The sequence below is a fragment of the Candoia aspera genome, chromosome 3 (assembly GCF_035149785.1).
Source record: "Candoia aspera isolate rCanAsp1 chromosome 3, rCanAsp1.hap2, whole genome shotgun sequence".
NCBI lineage: Eukaryota > Metazoa > Chordata > Lepidosauria > Squamata > Boidae > Candoia > Candoia aspera.
The window spans coordinates 197264351-197287099 of record NC_086155.1 but is presented as its reverse complement, the minus strand read 5'-3'; the positions used below and the strand labels follow the sequence as shown (position 1 = coordinate 197287099).

The 22749-nt window shown below is 41.3% G+C and overlaps 1 protein-coding gene across 3 annotated transcripts in view; it reads left to right on the top strand.

The window, feature by feature from the left end:
* FAM91A1 (family with sequence similarity 91 member A1) overlaps nucleotides 1-6555 on the top strand; it is a 32651-nt gene extending 26096 nt beyond the window's left edge. For all 3 annotated transcript variants that reach the window (XM_063299647.1, XM_063299648.1, XM_063299649.1), the window contains 3 exons: nucleotides 1452-1575; nucleotides 1681-1750; nucleotides 2157-6555. In XM_063299647.1, coding sequence (XP_063155717.1) covers nucleotides 1452-1575; nucleotides 1681-1750; nucleotides 2157-2372 — 410 coding nt within the window. In that variant the 3' untranslated portion in view covers nucleotides 2373-6555. The remainder of the gene's footprint in view (nucleotides 1-1451; nucleotides 1576-1680; nucleotides 1751-2156) is intronic.
* Nucleotides 6556-22749: the final 16194 nt, after the last annotated feature.

The following is a 22749-nucleotide window of genomic DNA, read 5'->3' as shown; positions in this document are numbered from 1 at the left end:
AAGCGCCACCTTGTATAGCAAAGAAGTGCAGAGGGTAAATGATTTTTATTCTCTGAGATGAATTTTCTGAATACAGGGAATGAATGTATTATAAAGCTGCTTTGGGGCATGTTTCATACATGCTGTTTTGGGGGAACATCAGAAAATGTGGATGCAGTCCTTACCGGATTTGCTCAAATACACTGATGCGCATGCTGATGGGTGCAGGTGCTGATAGTCATTGAGGGACATCCCAGAGGAAAAAGACGCAGCACTCTTGACCAGCTGTTTTTCCACACTTGTCTCATCTGAGTGGAGCTCATTACTTGGCATAATCAGTTCAGCCTCTTGAAGATACAAGAGGAGGAAGGGATCATAATTGTGTATAGGTAGTCCTTGTTTAGCGACCACAGTTGGGACCAGCAGCTCGGCCGTTAAGCAAAGCAGTCGTTAAGTGAAATCACAACTGTGCTTACGATCTTACTTCAGCTTTCCTTTGCTTTACAGACCTGTGAAGGTCGTAAATGCAAGGACTGGTCATAAAGTTACTTTTTCATCACCATCTTAACTGAGTGGTCGCTAAACAAGGCAGTCCCTAAACAAGGACTACTTGTAGTTAGAGGAGCTAGCTGTCATTGCTCTGTGCCATGCTTATCCTGTTGGGATACTGAGGAATAGTTCCTTACGGGCTTTGTTCAAGTAGACTGCAAAACAGGAACGTCTTCTGGAAATGGGACCTTCTCTCAAGAACTAGCATTTCAAGATGCATCCAGCATCCAGGCAGAGATGCGTCATCTCCTACACCTTTGGATTATTTTAGCCTACATCTCAAGTCCGTGAAGTCCAAGCTGACCAGCGCTGCTCTGATCAGCATCAGCTCAGTGCTCTTTCACAGCTTTGCTTCCTGAGATGAATCGGCTGGTAAAACTATGGATTTCCCTTGGTCTCCTAACTTCATAATATTTATATAACTTCTTAAACGGTCCCCCTTGTAACTAACATGTGTATGTATAGTTCGCTATACACCGCTGTTGTCATAATAGAGCCAATTCTCAAAAAAACTCTTTTATTTTTCACTCTCAGAATTATAAATCACTGAAAACCACCGGGGCCATTACTTTAGTGAATGAAATAGCACAGGTACTTCTAGTACTTAGTGTATGTGATAAGAAGGAAATAGGGACAATGAAATAGCTACTGAGTTTGGGATGTCTCAGGACAGTCAGCCAAATTTCTTGAATAGTAGCTGACTTTCAGAGAGAAAGGGGGAAACCCAGCTGAGTACTGTAGATGTTTGTCATCAGGCCATGGACTACAATCCCCGTCATCTGCCATCAGCATGTGCGGTAGCCACCGATCACTAACACTGTAGCTTGAAAAGACCTAAATTCACAAAGGTGATTAAAAAGTAGTAACTGTTGGCAGCTTCTCTTAAGTCAGTTCCACCTGGCCTTTTCTTGGTCTCTCTCCAGCTCCTACAACAGAACCGGAGTGGGTTCCCCTGGAGTTGAGCTTCGGCATCCCACTGTTCAGCTCAGAGCTCAACCAAAAAGTCTGTCGCAAGATTGCGAGCCATGGATTGTGTAGCAGAGAGAGGTGCGGCTTCCTTTGATTATACCAAAGAAAAATAAAGGGAATTAGTCTTTGATTATCACATACGTGGGCCTTGTAACTTGTTTTTTTTCTCTTGTGTTTTGGCAGCCTTCAAAAACTGTTACATTCCAGCAGAAAACTTTCCCTGCAGGTCCTTAGCTTTGTTCATTCATTCCAGGTAAAGGTGATGATAATTCATTAATTTATTCATGTGCTGATTGGCTCCCAGCCTCTTTACAAATTTCAGTCAGGATTTGGATCTGGGCATGGGCTGGATATCACCCTGGTCACCCTCCCGGATAGTCTTTGTCAGGAGCTGAAACGGGAGCATGTATCTCGTCTTTGGGGACCCCTTGGTGGGCTTCAGCACCCTTGACCGTGGGATCCCTGTGGGAACAGCTAAAGAAGCTGGGCAGCCGGCAGAGCGAAGCTTAAGGGGAGGCGCAGTTGCAGTGTACAAACATCTAAAAGGCTGTTGCATGCAGGAGGGGGTGGACCTGTTCTCCAAGGACTGAAATTAAAGAAAAGAACAGTTAAACATCAGCTTGACTTTAAATGAACCCTGTACCCTTCTTCTCCTTTAGGAAAATATTTCAACCATGGAGTTGCTTTCAGAGGCCAGTTTTTCTTCATCTTCTTCCTCTACATCAAGTTTACTTTCCCATCCAGCTTCTGCCGACTCTGGGGTTCCACTTCCTGCCAAGAATCTCACGTTTAAGGATGGCGTATTATCGGAATGGAAGGGACGCTCTCCTTCCTCTGTCTTTATTGCAGCCATGCCACCAGAACACCTAAAATAGCATGCAGGGTCACAGCATGGCATTCACATCTTGCCTTCTTACTCCTGGTAACCAACTGAATTCAACTCACAGTGCCAACCTTCTGAAACTTGTGATGCTATCACAGTACGTCCCCTGCAGTGATTGTGTTATTAATGCGTGTGATGTTACATTTCAGTTGAGGAGGGAGAGGCATTCCGTCTCCCCATTTCTTGCATGTTCTGCCCTAACAAAAAAGCTTTGTTAGTTGTTGGCCTGTCTCTATCTCAAGACAATCGATCTTTCTTTTTTAACAGAGAGTCCCCTTCCTAAGCTTTCTGATCATTGAATTTCTGTGCTGTCGCAAGGGAAAATAGCAATTTTATATATTAGTAATGCCAACCTTAAATTTGCCTGGTTCTTTTGTATTACGATAATACACAACAGTTAAAACAGTTTTGGGGGCTAGAAAGGCACAAATTACACTCAAATAATGCTACATAGCTGTCTGTGATTTGGTGATGCTCTTGGGGGCTAGTAGTACAAGGGACTATCGCTGACCTGGTCTGTTATCTACCTGATCAAAACAATGGTTGGAAGATTCCGGCATCAAGACATTGATGCAATTTTGTACGGGGTTTTAATCTTATATTTTATGAACATCTGCAGATGCCTCATGGGAAAACATTAAGGGGTTTAATTAATGTTTCCTTTCTAACAGAAAACCTCCGCACATGGCCACATCATTGTAGAGTAGCTATGCAATAGTTCTGCACATGATGGATTTCAACCCCTAGTCATCTGTTCGTGTGAACTCATCATCATCATCATGTGTGGAATTTTGAAAGCTGCAACAAGTGTCCCAAAAGCTGAGCTTTGAAGATTCGGGTCTGTTCACTTGGGTTTCAAGCACACTTCATCAGGCAGCTTTGAAAATCGCTAGGTGAAAAGATCTGTCCTGAAAAATAGACCGTAGGCGAGCTTCTTTGGCACACTCTGAATGCAGTCCACAAACTATTTGGACATGAGGTCTACCGCATCCCATGCTGTTGAGGCTGCATTGGAAGAGTTTTCAGTGGGTTCTGCTCAGGGTAATTCAGATCCTCAAGCAGAAGGCCAAACTCATGAAAACGTTTACCTACCATGTAGGAATAGACAGATAGATGGAGATACTAGTACTATAAGCAAGGTATTAAAAATATAGGCAAACTTGATACTGAATTGGGGAGCTTTGGGAGGATAATCCCCTGGGGAATTTCCTAATGCCCCTGAAAAAAATATGCCCAAATGCAGGTTGCCTGTTTATATGGCTTCCATTTGTTTCAGTGGAATTAATGCAGGAGGGTGTTCCAGCAGATTCAAGGGGCATCAGCGGTTGAGGTGTTTTGTTCCTTATTTAAAAAGTTAATAGAAATGATTGTGCTGGAGTCTTTCTAGATTTTATCAGTGTTCCCTTTCTAGGAGGGAAAGAGAAATGTGCACAGTGTTGTTTAAAAATTAGTTTTGTAGGGTTGATACACGTTCTGTAATGTGGTTCTACTAAGTTCAGGATATTCTCGGCAGTTGCGAAGTTTAAAAACGCAGCTGTAAGAAGTTAGGAATTGGAATTGTTTTCTAAAATCATTGTGGCCTATAGCGGATGATCCAGGACTTGTGAGAAGGGCATTTATTTTCTTTAACTGGATTTTTTCTTTTTCTTTTTTTTAATGCAAATCAGCAGGCTTGAATGGTAGGAATGTTTGGGGGACCAAGAATTTTGAGAGCATTAGTGTGACATTCCAAGAGGATATAGCAGGAAATGTTTGTTTTTTTTTAAGGGATTTATTGTCCATAGTTTGAAAATGAGAACTTCAGTGGTTGGATATTATTTCATTTTTTCTCCCTCTCCCTTGCTCATTCCCTCCCTCACATACTCTCTTATACAGACACTCACATATGCAAAACTGTAGTCACCTTCTATTCACCAGTACTGGGTTCTGTTCTTCTGAAGAGCAGGAATGGCCAAATTTGTATGATGCTTGTAAGAAGCTTTTAGCAGTCTTTCTCTCCTTTCCCAGCATACTTTTATTCTCCCTTTCCTCTTTATATGAGGATAGGACTTTAATATTACGGTTAACAGACTTACCACGTATATGTCAGTACTTCAAATACCACAGCTGTTACTTAACAGCCTTCTAACCAACAGGAAAAACAAACAGGAAGAGGATGCAAATGAAGATTGATTGCAGTTCAGAAGCCAGTTATTCTCCAAAAATGTTGGGATGCCAAATGATTTGGGAAGGGGCACCATTCAGGAAGCTGGCCCATTTCTGGGCATAAACAGCAGCTTGTTATGCAGAAATCTTCAGGCTGAAGACCATCTCATGGAGATAACTAGATATCTCCAAGATCTAGTACTTGCTGCTTATCAAGTACTCTTTTAAATATTCGATAAGTTGGCAGCTAACATAGTTTGTCTAAAATAATTTGGTCTGCTTGAATAAGTGACTTGTGTATTGCAGCTACATAAGGCAAGGATTTAAGGAATAAGGGATATCTATTATTATTTTGCATGAGAGTTATCCTAAGAGCAGTGTTTCTCAACCTTGGCAACTTTCAGATGGGTGGACTTCAACTCCCAGAGTTCCTCAGCCAGCAAGGCTTGCTGGGGAATTCTGGGAGTTGAAGTCCACCCACTGCCTCAGAAGAACTACTTTATCCCCCAGCTACTATGATGCGCTGCACCAAGATTGGACTTCCCAGTGGGGTTGCTTCCAGATTTGATTACAGCAGTCCTTGTGACTTCCCTGCTCTCAATTGCCCTCCTCTAAGGCTTCGGTGAACCCTAATTGCCACCTTAAAAGGCTGCTGGTTCGGTTTAATTCCAATCCACAAGTACAATGCATAGAAGATTAAATTGCCCCCACCCATACTGCCCATGCTATGACAACGTTCAGGCACTTTCCCACACCCTGTAAATGTTTGAATATTGAGAAATCAGTGGATCTCCCACATATTAGGCTTTTCAGTGGTGGGACAGGAATGATGGCCATTGTTGTCATCTTGTTTGACTTAAATATAGAGTAGACGTCTGTACCCAGAAATTCATTGGAAAATCCCCAAATTTCAGGGTCGTCCTGCTATTGCAAGAGATGGGCTGAGATTCCCATCTCTGCTTGAATCAGGCTTATTTGATTCCCAGCTGCCAGCTACCACATTCCCTATTTTTAGTCTTATAACTAATCTTAAAGCTTCCCTAAAACTACTAGTAGGCAAGTTACCTTTTTGGATGCAGTTATCACAAGGCATTAGAATCCAGAAAGGTAACATTTAAACTTGATATGGAGGAGGTGCTGAACAGTGAATAATGGCTATATTCCAGAGGAGTGTTTTTCAGCCTTAGCAACTTTAAGGTGTTTGGACTTCAACTCCCAGAATTCCCCAGCCAGCCATGCTGGCTGGGGAATTCTCGGAATTGGAAGTCCACATGTCTTAAAGTTGCCAAGGTTGAGAAACACTGTTCCAGAGGGTCATGGATGGGTGAGTAAGGATCATTCCAAGCCATGTCTTTGCCTCACTCTGACAAACACCCCCTCTATAACGGAAAACAGAGATATGAAGCAGAGGCTTAATTTGTCTTTTTTTTTTTTTTGGCTGCTTATGCTATATTTTAGGTCTTTTTGAATGATGATTTAAATATACTGAGAACAAAGGTGAAATTTTACATCTGTTGAATTGGATTTTTTTTATTGGTTCTGTTTGTTTGTTTATTTGTTTTCCAGCAGCTTTTACTTGTCCAGAATCAGGTTAGGAGTATTTTAGGCCTTAACATTTCATAGTTTCTCTTTGTGCTTCATTACTAAGATGTAATCTGCTTTTTGAATTTAGAGTTAATGAGACATCCAGAAATAATATTTTTATTGGACTTGCTCTGTGAGTTTCTCCAGGATGTATTTTACTTTGATGGCTCTTTTTTATATACAACCTCCCCTTCTTTCAACTACCTAACAGTCTAAATTCTTTCTTTCAATAATGCTCTTATTTTTCTTTGTATTTCCCCACTGTTTTTAATGCTGCTTGTATCTTGGAAGGTTTTAAAACATGGGAGAGTGACATGAAACAATCTGGTTTCTTTCTTCCTAATCCTACTTTGACCATATACAGTGAAATGTATAAATGCTGAAATTCAGTTAACTTATTGGCACATGTAACATAAATGTTTACAAATAAAATTGTGTTGCTAGTCCGGACTTTTTGCAGATTCCTGATTCTGCAGTTTAAGCATTCTGATAGTAAATGAATTTACATGGATGTCTAGGTTCTTTGGTTGTATTATTGAGCAATGATTCAAATGCTTCCCAGATAAAGGGTTACTTCACTTATTTATGGGATTGAATCTCAAGCTTAAAAATAAGAAACTTTTATCTACTTAATTTTAGCAGCTAAAATAATAATTGCCCAGCATTGGAAAGCTTTAGGTAATTTAACAATTGGGATGTGGATGGACAAGGCCTCTTCAATTGCCACATTAAAAGAAGATTATTGATAAAGTTAAAATAGAGAAACACCAGAGGCAGGAACTATCAAATTCTATCAAATTTGGGCAGACTTTATATTTTATCTCAATTGCAACAGGTGGCAGCACTTTAGATATACTGTAAATATGAATGTCAGTATTATTTGTGTCTCTACTTTTTAGCAGATTTTATTTCTTTTTTCCTCTGTCATGGATTTCTGTTAGTTACTTGACAATATCTGTTAATCACAGTCCAATAAAAGAAATAAATTAGAGATGCAGGCTCTTTGGTTGTAAAGATATAAATTGACTTCACTGAAAAATAGTGTATTGGAGGTGTAACAGTATAGTGTGCAAGTAAAGGAATAGCCGTGCTGAATTTGGCCTAAGGTCTAGCTCAGTGTTTCTCAATCATGGCAGCTTGAAGATGTGTGGACTTCAACTCCCAGAATTCTCCAGCTGGCCTTGCTGGCTGGGGTGTTCTGGGAGTTGAAGTCCACACATCTTAAAGTTGCTGAGACTGAGAAACACTGCTTTAATCAAACCCTGTATCTACAACTCAATTGCTTTTTTCCTCTTGACATTCCATTCCGTTGAGTTCATAGAGATTTTTCCTAAATATCTTGCAAACCTCAGGGTTTCCGGAGTCTGCTGATGATCTCTTACGTGGAGTTTGGCTCTCCAACCTGGGGATGTGGGAACTTGAGTCAAACATAGACTTCTTCCCCCTGAACTCACTGCTTGATGCTACTAGGAAAAGCCAGACTGTCATCCCTGAGCCAGTTCTTGAGGTGGATAATTTTGATTACTTTTAAGACTGTAAGGGATACAAGGCCAAAATACATGTAAGGCAGTTAAGCTCTTGGTCAGACCTTAAATGTGTGGGGATGAACCGGTTAAGAGCAGTGGAGGGATGTGGAGGAAGGAGAATTTACTCCTTCCCCGAGACTGCTTACCTGATAAAGGTTCCCTCTTCCCCATGACTCCTAACCCTTTATGTGTGCAGGAGAGGGAAGTGCAATCTGTCTTACCTTGCATTGCACTTCCTTTGCATTTGCCTTAAGCAGCTATGAGGAGCCTGCTCAGGAATATTAAAGGAGTTATGAAACTTTGGTCTCAGTTGCTAGAAAGCAGAAGATACATCAGGTAAGTCCACTCTTTCTGGGCTGGATTTGGATCAACCATGTCGTATGCAATACTATGGGTCATGTGCATAGAAGGAACTGTCTATTTATTTGATGTGCTAAATATCTGACGGCAAAGATTTTAAAGCTTATTAAGCTAAGAAATATCTCTGTGTTGCTAACTCTTAACTTGCAATATTTTAATCATGATCTCCATATGAAGTGCATTCTTCTCTTCTCAACAAAGTTTGTGCAGCAATCCAGACTGGATTCTACATCAGAATGAATGGTGATGAGCAATATCATCACCGAGTACGGTAAATCTGCCTCTTGGTCTTCATGTTCTCCTCCTTTTTACTGGTGGTCTTATTTTTTTAACTAGACCTTCAACTGTTCTTGGAAGAGGTATGTACATATTTTCAGCCAGAATTCTCCCCTTGTCAATTCATCCTTATTCATAGCATCTGATGTTTTTTAGATTTAACTCCTTTCCTTATTTTTTTCCCATTTCTGTAAAATTCCTGGAAAGGAAAAGCCCTTTAATTTTAGGAATGGGGAAGCAGGATACAAGAGAAGATTGCTTCTTAATTCCTTAGTGCCTGGTAGCCTTTGGATTACGGTCCTGGCAATATCAGTGATGTAGTATAAAAGTCCTTATACTAAGCCTAGTTACATGCTCATCTTCACAAGTATACCAAATGATGGGTGAAGGAGGATCATGCCCTACCTGGATGCTCTTACACCATACATCATAAAACAGCACAGTATGTCGTGTGTGAATGATTCTGCGCCACTCTACATAACATGGGATGACCTACATGCCCCTTAATTTTAAATGACATCTTATTTTCTGATAATTTAGCGCTTTAGAACTGGACATGACTACTACAGCATCTCTCCTGGGAGTGGGCTAAGAACATGTCCAAAGTTCAGAAACACAACTGGCCCCCAAATTTTGGGGATCTCTCCACAGCAAGGTGGATGGACTCAGATACAGTGGCAATGAGTGCACCATTGGAAGGCCTGAAAGACTAGGTTAGGGACAGATCATCATGGAGAAAATCTATTGTTGTGGTTGCTAGGAGTCAAAAATGACTTGATGACACATAATCGTTTCACAGTCACTCCCAGCTATAAGAGCACTATCTGGAACACACATAACACACTAAGGGATGGCAGGAGTCATAGAGGTAGCATCAGCAAGATGCTACAGCCTTGGGATAAAATATTGTAGGCTAGTCCTAGGACACAAATAGCTTACTCATAGCTCTTACCCCATGGGAGAATGCAGGCATCAGAAGCCGAGGCTGTTCTGTTGCCTCATTAGGATGTAAGCTTTTCTTGGACTGCCACATTTTCTGGTTTGTTAGGAAGCAGGAGGAAAATTTGTCAGATTATGATAATCTCATTTGGGAGAATCCCCCATTCTAACTCTGGTTTGGTTTGGTTTGGTTGGCTCCAACTTTCAGGGCAGGATTTTAGTTTCCTAAATGACATGTGAGAGGCACGGAAAAGAGCTTGACTTTCCTTCTTGTGCTATTTTCTCACAATTATCCCTAAGAGAATTCTGTAGTATCCCAGGTTGGAGAATTCCTAGATCCTTCATTTCCATTTTTGTTCTTCCTGTTTTAGATTGACCTTCAAGCAAGGCATGGAGCAAGTATAGCAAATACATGCTGAAACTGTCCAGTCTTAAGTAGTTTTTAAGAAGCTACTAGTTGGATTTCTGCATTCTGACTTGATTCTTCTTTAATGCAGACACACAACCACTAAAATAATTCATTGTTGCTACTCCAATATCCAAACTACTACACCATGCTGGCTTTCTGTGCCTTTGTTACCACCAAATAGACCTATCTATCTATCAAGTTTTTATCACCGCCCATCTCCCTGATTTCTGCTACCCACAATGGCTTTGATCAATGAAGGCTTTCATGTAATATTTTCTAGTAACATAGAGAAGATCTATACTGTTTAGTCCAGCCCATGCCACATGTAGCATTCCTTGCTAATTATAAAGCATGACCCATTCAGCCATGAAATCCTAAGCTTTAATTGATACCAGATTTAGGTATTTTTTCTGAAAGCTAACATGCTCCTTAATGTGAAATTTAGGGATTGTTCAAAGCCTTTATGATACATACGAATTTGCTATTGAAGTCCTCCCATTAATTAACCACATTAGCTGGTAGCATGGGAGCTGAGGTCCACTTATCACAACAGTCCCAGGTTAAGGATGGTTGTTCTGTCTCATGTAGCTTTTCCAACATACAATTTCCAACATCCAGATGTATGGAATTCCATTCTCAGAATTCTTAAGTTAGTATGACCATTGTTGAGAATTCTGGGAAGAGAAGCCACCATTTTGGGACAACATCTAGGTTAGGGAAAGCTGATCTGGTCTTTCCCACCCACTTCTCAAAGATTTCTTAGAACAAATGGAGGTTTTATGATTTTGTAGCAGCAATCATTCTCACTCAGTCCCTCTAAATTGAAAAGTACTTGCAGCAATCTAGGCTTAACCCTAGAACAGAACAAGAATAAAGGGAATATCTTAGCATTTCTCAACAGTGTCTTTAGTCATCAACACAAAGGAAAAATAAAATGGATTACAGACAAAAAACAGTAGGTCCTGGCCATGAATTTTTTGGAGAAGTTCTGATTTGGCCCTTATGCCTGAGAAATCCAAAATGTTACTTTCTTGACTTGGATAGACCTGAAGTTAAAAAGCCCAAGAATATGGTTTCTATCACTGAATTTATAGTGGGAGAAGATGTAGTTCTCAGGCCTTTCTAAAATTTACTCCTCTATATGTCCTTTAAAACATGTTGAAATGGTCCCAACAGGGTGAACTGGGCTGACTGCTCTTAAGTTCCTCCATTTGGCCAGAAATCCTATGTGACTGGAAACCCTGATCACATGAAGGATCCTCATGTGTTAAACTGAACATGTATAGTTTTGCCCTCAGCATTCTCAACAGGCAAACTTTAGGGATGAAGCTAGTGAGAAGACAATGCTGGGAGCAGAGTCAGCACATATATTTCCATGCCCTCTGCCACTGGGTCATTAATGAATGGAGGAATAATTTCTGAACAGGTTTTTTCTATCCCTACTATCAGCCCTTTGAGATAGTCCAGACAGGAAACCAAAGCCATGAGTACTAACACTACCTTTATTGTAAGGTTACAGTAACAGAACCTTGCAAGTCTGAAAGCACTTCCCCCCTCCCCTGCCTTTACTTTCCAGAGAACTAGGGAGGGTCCTGCCTGAGATGCTTTCTCCACCCCCATTCCTGCTTTGGACTCTTATCAGACTGTTGCCTAGGCTGCTGCTCTTCCTCCTGTCTCCCAAGGTCATTCACACAGCCTATTACACCTACTGTCTAAAAAAGAGAAGGATAAGGGCAGTATGTTTTAAACCTCCCATAACATCACATGTTCTGTAATAGGCAGATGTTGAGATCATTCTGTAAATAATGTCTCAAGTGCCCAGAAGTTCAGAGTAGAATTTGATGCTGCCCTGAAATCACCAATCTAACACAAAATTAGGTACTAGCAAATTATAGATCCTGTCCAATTATACTTAAAGAACAATAATTGGACTGCAATATGAGCAGAATTGAAAACTATTTAAAAATAATAAGCCTCAAGTTAAATGTGACATTTTCTAAAAATAACCAACACCTCAGGGAATAGAAAGAAGAGAAAAACAGACAAGGCTTCATCTTTCTATAACTACTGTATTAGAAAGGAAGCCACAGGTCAAATGACTTATTAAATAGTTTTATATAAATTCGTAAGAACTACTCAAAGTTCTTAGACTTAAGCCTGAACATAAATCTTCATAAGGTTGTGGCATTTACGATTATTCAGGGACAGAGTCTTGCCATGTACAGGTAGTCCTCATCTTACAACCACAATAGGGACCAGAATTTCCATCATAAGTCATTGTCATAAGTCAAGTCACCATGTGACCAGACCCAATTTTACGACCATTTTACAGTGGTAGTTAAGAGAACCCCAATGGGCATTTTTTGCCAGAAAATGGCAAAAGTTGCAAAACGTGATCATATGACTGCGGGATGCTGCAACTGTTCATACGAGCCGGTTGCCAAGCGCCTGAAATGCGATCATGTGACCATGGGGTGCGTGTGTGCAACATTTTTGCAATGCTCTGAAGTGTTTTACAGGCCATAAAGCACCCATTCCGAGGCCATCTTAACTTCAGACCATTGTTAAACAAATGGTTGTAAGTTGAAGACTACCTGTATGGATCCTACAACCAATTCATTCATTGTTTTTTTTAAATTCAACCGATGAACTCTCTTTTGCAGCTCCTGATGAAGTCTTGTTTCTATTTTTTCTTTCTCCCAGTTTTTGGTTTTCTCTTGTCTTTTTTACCTTTAGGCTTGATATGGCTTTTATATACAGTTGTGCTGCCTGTAATAAGGGATTTTTATGTTGTCATTGTCATAATTCTCTCCTGCCTTTTTCCCCTTTCCACAAAAACAAAAAAAGCAGAGCAATCTTTGTGTCAAATAGATAGAATAATGCAGAACTGAGTCCCAGTGTAGGAATAAAAAATGAAACCATCTTCAGAAGCATCCAGCAAAAAGTAATTGGTTCCATTCTCAAACTGCTCTTAGTGTGAGGATGTTTGATCACAATCTGCCTTTCCGTAACTTAAATCCAGTATTCCGTTTCCTGCACTCTGGGTTGATAGAAAACAGGTTGAACCAACTTTTCCATCCTGCAGATTTTGAAGAGTGCTATCATATTCTCCCTAGTCTTCTCAAAACTAAACATTCCCAGATCCTTCAGTGTTCTTCATAGATGATCAATGGTCAATGATTTATTTTCTAGTCCACAGTTTATCCTCATTGCCTTTTACTGAAACTATTTCTCTGGAGCCATCTTATTGTGGAGCTCAGAACTGAACCGACTACTCAAGATGAGGATCTGATGAAAACAGAATATTAGTACATTTGTAAGTTACTAGATGTTGTGGGAATCCTGCCACTCTATAATCAGGGATCAACAGAATGACCAGAGCCAACTACTACTGCATTTTAATGTAAGTCTGAATAAACATAATTTAGCATAATGTTTGTTTTTAATCGTATGGCATAGCGGTTCGGTGTTCATGCTGCTTTTTCTTGCTGGGAAATCCTTGTGAGGTCCAGCAGCCAGATGTGTAAACTATTTAGCCATGACAAGTCACGTTGCCCAGGGTGGATCACGAGGAGGCTAGTCTACACTGCACTGAGTTGGGCTGAGACAGAGGGACTGGCCCAAGGTCACCCAGCTGGCTTTCATGCCTAAGGCGGGACTAGAACTCACAGACTCCTGGTTTCTAGCCAAGCACCTTAACCACTAGACCAGACTGGCTCTCTTTAGCATAATGTGTGAAGCTTGTGCTCATGAGGTCCCCACTCCTTAAGGAGAAGATCAGAACACTCATTTTCATATCAAGTATAGTTATGTCCAAGCATAACACCTGGGCTTCTTTAATCCTACAGTGCATAACAGAGGTCTTTGGTGAAGAAGTGGTTCAAGACTGAGGAAATGGAAAGAGTACAGAGAACAGTGATGAAGAAGTTGAGGGACTTGAGATTAAACCTGATGAAGAAGTATGTTTAGCCTAAAGAAGTGAAGACTAAGGGTAGACATAGTAGTAGTCTTCAAACACTTGAAGGGCTGTCATAGGGGAAAGAGTGTGGATTAATTCTCCATCGCTCCTGAGGAGAGAACAAGAACAGATCAAAGTTTTTGAGGAGCCAAACTTATAAGGAATTTCCTGATCATGAGAGCTATTAACAGCCTTCAGGGTTTCCATCACTGAAGGTTTCAAACAAAACTGGACAACCGTTTGTCCAGGATGGCATGAGGATTCCTGCCCTGGGCAGGGAGATCAACTAGAAAGCTTCCAACTTACAATTCTAAGACATTTCCCCAGGAAAAAGACTCATAATAGACTGACCAGACTTATCTGATTCAAAGGATGAGTCCTGGGCAGATTCCTCACCTCCCCTGTTTCACAGAAGTCAACAACTGTTAAACAAATTTCTTTAATTTCCCAGTTTCTGGGAGCTATTTGTAAGTTTGGTCAACCTACATAAGGTGTCAGTTGGATTTAGAACCGTGCTGAGACAATATCCTCCTATAGTTTTACTAAAAGAGGGGTCACTTGGAGCTGTCCAAGGTCCTATTTCCTGCACTCAGTGTAAAACTTATGCCTTGACTATGCGTACTATGATTTGATTTTATCTACTTTGCCTACCAGGGAACAAGGCAATGGCAAACCACTTCCAAAATGCTGCCCTCCCTCCCCACCCTCAAAAAAAAAAGCTGCATGGAGTCACCAATAGTCAACCTCAGCTTGCATCTTTACCTTATTAACTTTCCTGATTCTGCTTACTTAATGGATGCACAATGTACAGCCTCCAGAAGTTGCTGAACCCCAACTTTCTGCAACCTCAGTCAGCATAGCCAGTGGTTAGAGATGATGGGAGATGTAGGCCTCTAAGACTTGGAGATCATCATACCATTCATTGATGACCTGAGTAATTTTGGCCATCTACAGCAGAATTTATCTGCCTTGCTTTGATGCCATCCAACACAGCATCCTTCTGTGTGAGATTCAAGAGTCCATAAATGTTGCAGAACCTGAACATGTAATCATATGTTTGTAGTACAGAAATGAGCTGGCCTCGATGATATAAATAAAGCTAAATTTTATAAATAACATGATTATCTTGGCTTGGTTCTTAGAATTAGGAGTAGACAATCTTCGAATTGTACACAGCATACAAGGCTGATTACTGGAGCCCATCATAGCTATCCAGATCTCCCTACCAACAATTCCTCTTTGCTACCATTATTGTCAGGAATCTTGGTGCAACTGAGGTAATCACAACAGCAACATCATCTGCTTTGAGCTTTCTTACTCTGCACCTTTATACATGTGTGTGGGTGCTTGTACATATGTGTAACTGGCCTCAATTGTCATTTGGTAAGATGTTCCTGTGGGACTGAAGAGTTTATTCACATGTGCTCTACTCAGCATAAAGATTTCAGATCTAATAAACCAAAAAGAAACACCCTGATATGTGATTGGAATATTAAACTAGCACTGGAAGAAGGAGGTTCAAATCCTCACATGATCATGGAATTCACTGAAGGATTCTGGCCTTGTTAGTGTCCACTTCCTTCCTGGGAAGACCAAGGAGGAAGGGAGGAAGACCAAGGAGACCTCTGTGTTCACTGCATCAAGTTTCTGTCAGCCATTCAGGCTAGACCAGACTTGGAAACCATGAAAATCATGAAGGCCAATACTACTTTTATTATAAAGTTATGGTAACAGAACCTTGCAAGCCTAAATGTGCTTCCCCCGCATCTTTGTGAGAACTAGGGAGGGTGTTGTCTAAGATATTTTCTCAGGTTACAGTTCTGACCCAAAGTCAGGTTCCTTTTATCTGTCTTGGTAGCAGCTCTTCTTCCTGTCCATCAAAGTAATTCCTTCTGCACATTACAGTTCCCAAATGAAAAGAGGGAAGGAAGGAAGGAAGGAAGGAAGGAAGGAAGGAAGGAAGGAAGGAAGGAAGGAAGGAAGGAAGGAAGGAAAGGAAGGAAGGAAGGAAGGTAGGTTTCTATTTCCTCCTTGCAGCCATGTCAGTGATGCAGGAACTATATATTCTCCTGACCCATTGAGCCTTGTTTAAGCAATCCTAGGCTGACCATATGTCCCATTTTGAACGGGACAGTCCTGTTTTTTTAACAATTCCCAACCATCCCATCATTTTAATATAAATGTCAATTTTGTCCCATATTTTTAAAATGTTGGAGCCGTTATTGGGAAAAGTGGGAAGAAATTGAAATTGAAATTGAAAACGAGGCTGACTTGGCAGTAGTTCTCAATCCAGCGGGAAACCTAGAGCAGAACCGCAGGAACAGCTGACTGGCGGTGAGGAAGAGGAAGAGTCGCTGCCACCAGTGCAGTGGAAGACGGTCAGAAAAGCATGCCCAGCAGAAAAGAAGCTGATTGGCTACCAGGCCAAAATGGTGGGAAGAAAATAAAATAAAAGGGCACGCCAGAGAGGAACAGGTTGTTGGGGACAACCATTCACTAGACTCCTCTGTTCTTGTCCTCCCGTCCCAGCTCGCCGCCACCTTCAACTCTCCTGCATTCTCCAGCCTCCCGCCGCCTCATTCCTGCCCTCCCATCCCAGCTCGCCACCGCCCTCAGCCCTCCTGCAACCTCTCCGCCCAATGCCACCCCTGCACCAGCCTCTCTGGACCCAATCCTCCTGCACCTTCCCAGCTTACTGTTGATAACTTTTTTTATCGTCTTTTTTGTGAATATGGAATATTACATAAGTTTAACCCCATCCCGTTTTGCCATCCCAATCTCCCGTTTTTGTCTCAAGGAAATATGGTCAGCCTATTAAGCAATGCACATTTCCTGAATTCTACTTCAGGCTAACTTCTGGCGTGCTTCCAATTAAGAGTTTGCAAATTAAGGCCTCCAGATATTTGACCATTGGCTCATAGAGGCCTTCCAGTAGTTGCTGCCAAATTGTAATTAGTAGTGTGGCCAAAGGAAAAGATAAAATATAAGAAGAATAGCTCAAAAATCAAGCTAAGTATCTAGAACAAAGCTGTGGAATCTTAACTGAGCCAAGGCCTGCTTTGGGCCTTTGAACAACATACCAGGGGCTGCACCCAGCAAAGTAGGAAGGACATGATGACAAGCAAAAATTCCACAACTTTATTCTAGATGCTGTTTCTTAGTTTGATTTTTAAGCCTGGCTGCCTGAGAACTCCGTTATTTCCCACAGCCTCACATGGAGATGCTGACCCTGTGTTATCACTGAAATCATTGGGACTTCAAAAGTTTTAAGTGTCTGCTCAGTCATGCACAGGTGCTTTCAATCATCTGGAAAACCCCTAACTTGTAAAGATACATCTGGGAAATTAATCTATCTAGGTGTGTTTATTTTAGGCATTGAAATAGATTTCCTTTCCTGGCTGATTTCAAGAGCTTCAGTACAGTTTTATTTCTATCAGCCTTCTGCTGAAGATGCCTCAACTCTTTGGCCACCCAGGGAGTTTTGTGGCTATGGATTGCATCCAAAATACCATGAAAATTCTAGCTAACAAAAGTTATATTTATGGAGTACATTAGTGCTGTAAGAGGAAACAAAAATGACTAAGATCCCTGTAGGTATGTTGTTGTTTCTTGTTTATTTGTTTAGTCGCTTCCGACTCTTTGTGACTTCATGGACCAGCCCACGCCAGAGCTTCCTGTCGGTCGTCAACACCCCCAGCTCCCCCAGGGACGAGTCCGTCACCTCTAGAATGTCATCCATCCACCTTGCCCTTGGTCAGTCCCTCTTCCTTTTGCCCTCCACTCTCCCAAGCATCAACATCTTCTCCAGGGTGTCTGTAGGTATGTACTATACTGTATAGAATAAGTCAGAATTCTTAAGAATCTGGACGTTGGTTCACAGGCAACATTCCCCACTGTTCCTGCATACTTTCTTCACTCAATAAGTAAAAAGTACATCAAAACCAGGAGTCTTGGTTGGTCATTCTTCTTGAAGCCAGTTTAGTGTCCTGCTAGAACCACTAAAATGGAGCAGAGGTTTTAACACAGCTGAGAAGCTGGCACAGAAAAAGAAAATTAGATAGCTTCAGTGAGCATGCCAGAGAAACACAGGTTATTGATCTTACACACTCAGCCTTCCCAAGCATAAAGAATCACACACTTAGACAGAGTAGGTTAAGAAGTAAAAGGAGTTTCTTACTGACTTTAATGTTGCTTCTGCTACATCCATCTTGGTGGAAAAGATGACATTCCTTTGTTCTTCTTTCCTTTCTAAATACTTAAATTTGCCCTAAACTGTCAGCCGTACAGCTGCCAAGAGCTGTGTGGAAGAAAGGGGAATTCCAGGCCCACCACATGGTGCCCAGAATGGAGGAGAGCAGCACACATCCATGTGCTTGCTTCTGGTGCAGAAAAAGGAAGAGAGAAAGAGCGAGTGGGAGTGGGAGTGGCAACAAACAGCTTCCTCAGAGTTGCATTGTGGGACAACTCAATTTGCATGCTAATTCACATGCAAATGAGGCATGCTGGATTTGCCAGAACTTCCAACACTTCTAAGAAGCTGGAACCTAAAGTTAGGATTTTGGGCAGAATTTTGATTCCTAGCTTGTTTGAGAGTAACAAGCCAGGAATTCCACTTCAGATGTAATATAAACATTTTGTATTTCACTGCTGGGTTTCTTCCTGATGGCGGTAGAAGTCAAGGACATCTCTTTTTGAACAACATGCTAGAATTCTATAGGATTCTAGGTTATTTATATACAAACAGAGCAATCAATAACTATTATTGCTCTGAAAATTTACTGCTCGTGATTTTCCTCCTTTGCTTGGTTTTTTTTTTTTTGCTTGAAAAATCCAGAGATTTTGTTTGTGCATTGTGTGCTTCGAAAATACATTTTTGTATTTCCTTTATACAGTATTTCTGTATTTATATCCTCATTTCCCATGGAAAATAAGGGCCCTGAGCAAAACATTTTTTGCTAAAACAGCTTTGTAAGGTCAGTAGCCAAGATCTATGTTGCTACCAACTTCTCAGAGTAGAGGTGAAAAAATTGAGCTTCTGCTCTAATACAACTGAGCCCACCATTTGGGAGGAATCACTGGAATCTAATTTTTCTTACACTGGATTCTGACTGGTTTCCCTCTGCAGTTGTGCTGGCTAGGTTTTTTTTTTTTAATTAGACTAGTCCCTAAATGACTTTGCACATGTACAGTATATGTCCCTCTAGGCTGCCCTGTGTCATTAGCTTCATAGCCTAGACCTGCAAGAATGAGAATACAGAAGCTGTAGATTATGCAGTCAAAAATGGAACACAAATTATGGCCAACCCCACCCTCCCCAAAGCAAAACAGCAGAGCATGAAAGCAGGCTGGATTGCCTTTTGTCAAGGTTACTGTAATATAAATAGGTTGTACGTGTTTATTTTTCCAGTAACCAGCTTCTTGTTAACATGGCAGGGTATTATGAAATATTTTCAAGATAATGGTGGCGAGAGACAAGAGTTTTTCCTTGTTCCATTATTTATCCATTATTTGGATTAGCAAAAGCCCACGTGTTCCTCTCTACCCAGATAGAATAGGCTAAAAACTATATTATATATGTTCTGCATCCTGCCCACTCCAAGGGAAGGGGCACAGTAAGACCAGAACTCCGTTTGAAGATTCCTGTGATCTCATAAAGGAAATAGTTTAAGGGGCAGATGCTGTTTATTTTCTCCAAACGATTTCATATTTTCTGTTTGCTATAGGGATATAGGAGAAATTAATTTAGTTCATGTTTAAATGTGGATAACCTGAGTGTATCAATAGAGTACAGTACCTGGTGGGATGCTGGCAACAGTATTTGGTTTATAAGGTAGTCTTTAGGGCAGAGATCGTAGTTTGCCTAGAACAGCATTTCCATGCTTGGAGTAAAACTGGAGTTTGCTTGCTCTCGTGATAGAAGGCTAAAATGTGCCAAAGCTGACCAGCATTGTGTCCTTATCTTTAGTGTGGAATGTTGCATAAGTACAACTATGACAGCCCTTCGAGGTAGACCAGACTAGGAAACCAATGCCATGTACAACAGGTCAGTGCTACTTTTACTGTAAAGCTCTAGTAACAGAATCTTGCAAGTCTGAATGCACTTCCCCGCTCCCTCCCTTTATCTTTGTGTGAACTAGGGAGGGGCCTGAGATGTTTTCTCAGATAACTGTTCTACCCTGGATTCAGGCCCCTTTTATCTGAATGTTACCTTGGTAGCAGCTCTTCCTCCTTTCCCTCAAGGCCATTCCTTCTCCCCTCTACGAACTACTGGTAACTTACTGTACTCAGCCTTACTAAAAAGCATTATGTAAAAGCCTTGGTTGTCCAAAGCCATGAAGATTGATGGAGGACAATATTTAGGGCCCATCAGCTGAGGACCATAGCATATGGAAGATTGCCATTTTGAATGTAAGAGGAGTACATAGTAAAGAGCATGCCTTAATGAATGAAATGGAAGACAGAAAATAGGTATGTAATGTGCAAGTACAATTAAGGTCTCTTCCTCATTCTTCAGTCCCTTCCTCTTCAGGTTCTCCAGTGCAGAACCCAGCAGACAGTACGTCCACAAATATACAGAGCACATTTCTGATCCCAGTTCTTCTCTGGCAATGAAGTAGGGTATGGTTCTGTCCTCATAAGCAGCAGGAAGACGAGAGGTAAGGAATGCCTCCTTTGGTACCAGCTGTGGCAGCAGAGGACCCACAAGTCTTCTGCTGTTGGTTCTCTGATTCTACAGAGTGATCCTTCCATGGGATTGGAGGACTGCACCAAGGATCCATTCTCCACTGTATCTCTCCCCTCTTGCTTCTCCTGCCACTCATGGCAAGGGAAGCAGGTGAGAGACGGAGGAACGTAAGTCTTCACACTGACACCAAAGGAGCCATCCTCCACCACTTCTCCCCAGTGCTTCTCCTGCTACCTATGACAAGAGATGTAGGGAGGTTAGAGAAGGGGGGGAATCAGGTATTTTTGGTCTGGTTTTTCTGATTCCAAAAAGATCCAATTCTTCAACGTCCTTTTGGAGTGGCCCCTCATTAAGCTCTTCTCCCCCTCATGTCTTAGTCCTTGCAGAGGCCAGCAGCATTAGCCCAGGAATGGCAGCTGAAATGCTGGAACAACCTCTGGCTGGAGATTTGTCTGCAGGCAACACTGTCCACCTTCTGGGAAAAGCTTGAGGTCTGAGCATTTCTGGAGAGCTTTTGGGCCTGATGCCATTGATTGTGTTTGGGCTTTATTTGGGTTATTTTCATGTTGTTTTATTTTATCATATTTCTTTGTCTTGTGAGCTGCCAAAGATCTGTGATTGTGGTGGCATGGAAATATGATTGATAAATAAATAGGTAAAAGACTACAGGAAAAGGGACTCGGCCATTTAGAGACCCAGGAATGAATAAAAATAGCGTTTGTTCAGTGAGGTTGTTTTTGGATGCATACCTTCAGTTTTGCACTTTCCAACCAATAGGCCAACAAAAATTCATATATGAGCTAAAGCCATATCTCCAGATTTTTCAAACCTGTAGAAGTAGAGTGTATACACACACACACACACACACACACACACACTATATTTAAGAAAACTGTAAAATGTTCATATTGGGCAAAACAAAACACCCGTAGAGTGGAAGAAAAATGTACAAGACATCACAAATCGCAAATGGGAACCCTGAATGGGATGAAGTGAACTGAATTTATGAATGGAAAATTTAGAAACTGATAGGTACTGAAAAATACACATTTATTCTAGTTTATACTTTACTTTTTTTTTCTTTGTATATTCACACCACTAGCCATGGACCAACAATCTTTACTAGAAATGTGGCCCATCGAACACTAGCAGCTGAAAACAAGTTGGTGTCCCTCAAGCCAGCAGCTTCTTCAGCCCATGGGAGACACATCCATAATTAGGCCTTCTGTGGGAGGTTGGCAGGCACTGGTATCAGGGGGACTTGCGTGGACCATTTCCCTACAAGGCTCAGAGGTCAGTTGGGGTTTACCAGAACAGAATCTGAATCAAGAAGGCTGACGTGATGTCCCTGCAGAGCAAATTGATGTGAAAGTACACAATATGGTATAATGTTGCTGATCGTAAACATAGTATCAATATGAATGTCATCTCGCTAATGAATCTGGTGGAATAACTACACACAGTTGCTTTACTTACATTCTTCATGTGATGCTTTTCCTACATTCATTTGCTTAATATAGCCTTGCCATAAAAAAAAAAGGCACAAAAATTTTACCCCACAATGTTTTTGGCCAGCTTGCTTACCCATGCATATCATTTATAGCACATTACAGTCTGAAAAATAAACAACTTTTTCTCATCCAGCACTCAAAAACATCCCTGCTGGTTTGTCTTGGGGGAGATACCCACTTGCCACAGGTAGAAAAGAGATACTTCAGTTTAGTATTACATAGAGTTTACAGTTCTTTCCGTTTGATTAACTGTTTAGTTTACCTGTTCTTAAAGCCTAATAAAACAATCTGTAACTCTACTTACTCTGAATTAGGATGCCTCCAATGTAGTTAAAACAACACCCAGTTGATATTTCTTTGCAATCATGCTACACTATGTAGAGCAGCATTTCTCAACCATGACAACTTGAAGATGTGTGGATTTCAACTCCCAGAATTCCCCAGCCAAGGCTGTCTGGGGAATTCTGGGAGTTGAAGTCCACACATCTTCAAGTTGCCACAGTTGAGAAACACTGGTCTAGTCCATATCTTACCCTTTTATCACGGAAAATTTTATGACTTTGCTGAGGTCCAGGTACCCTAGGTCAATGACATTCCCCTGATCGGCTAAGTTAGTAACATCTTCCCTAACAAACCAAAGATTAGGCTAAAGATGGGTTAAAATGGGGCAAACAAACACAGCGAAATGCCTTCTAGAAGCTTCATATTGTTTATGCCCTTCTAGCATTACTAGCCTCTGGACACTCTTCCTCTTCTTAGCAAGGCCTTTTGCAAATGCCCCATCCCTAATCTTCACTTCTATTTTCGTTTGCAAACCCCTGGCAAAGAAAACACTCCTTGGCAGGGCAGCGTTTCGTCCCCTGCATTGCTGGAGCAGGCAGTTGGAAAGCCACACGGAGCAACACTGGGAAAAAGACAGGGATCGCTATTCTTAGCTCAGGAATGTATACAGTGCCGTGTTGTGGTACCTCGCTAA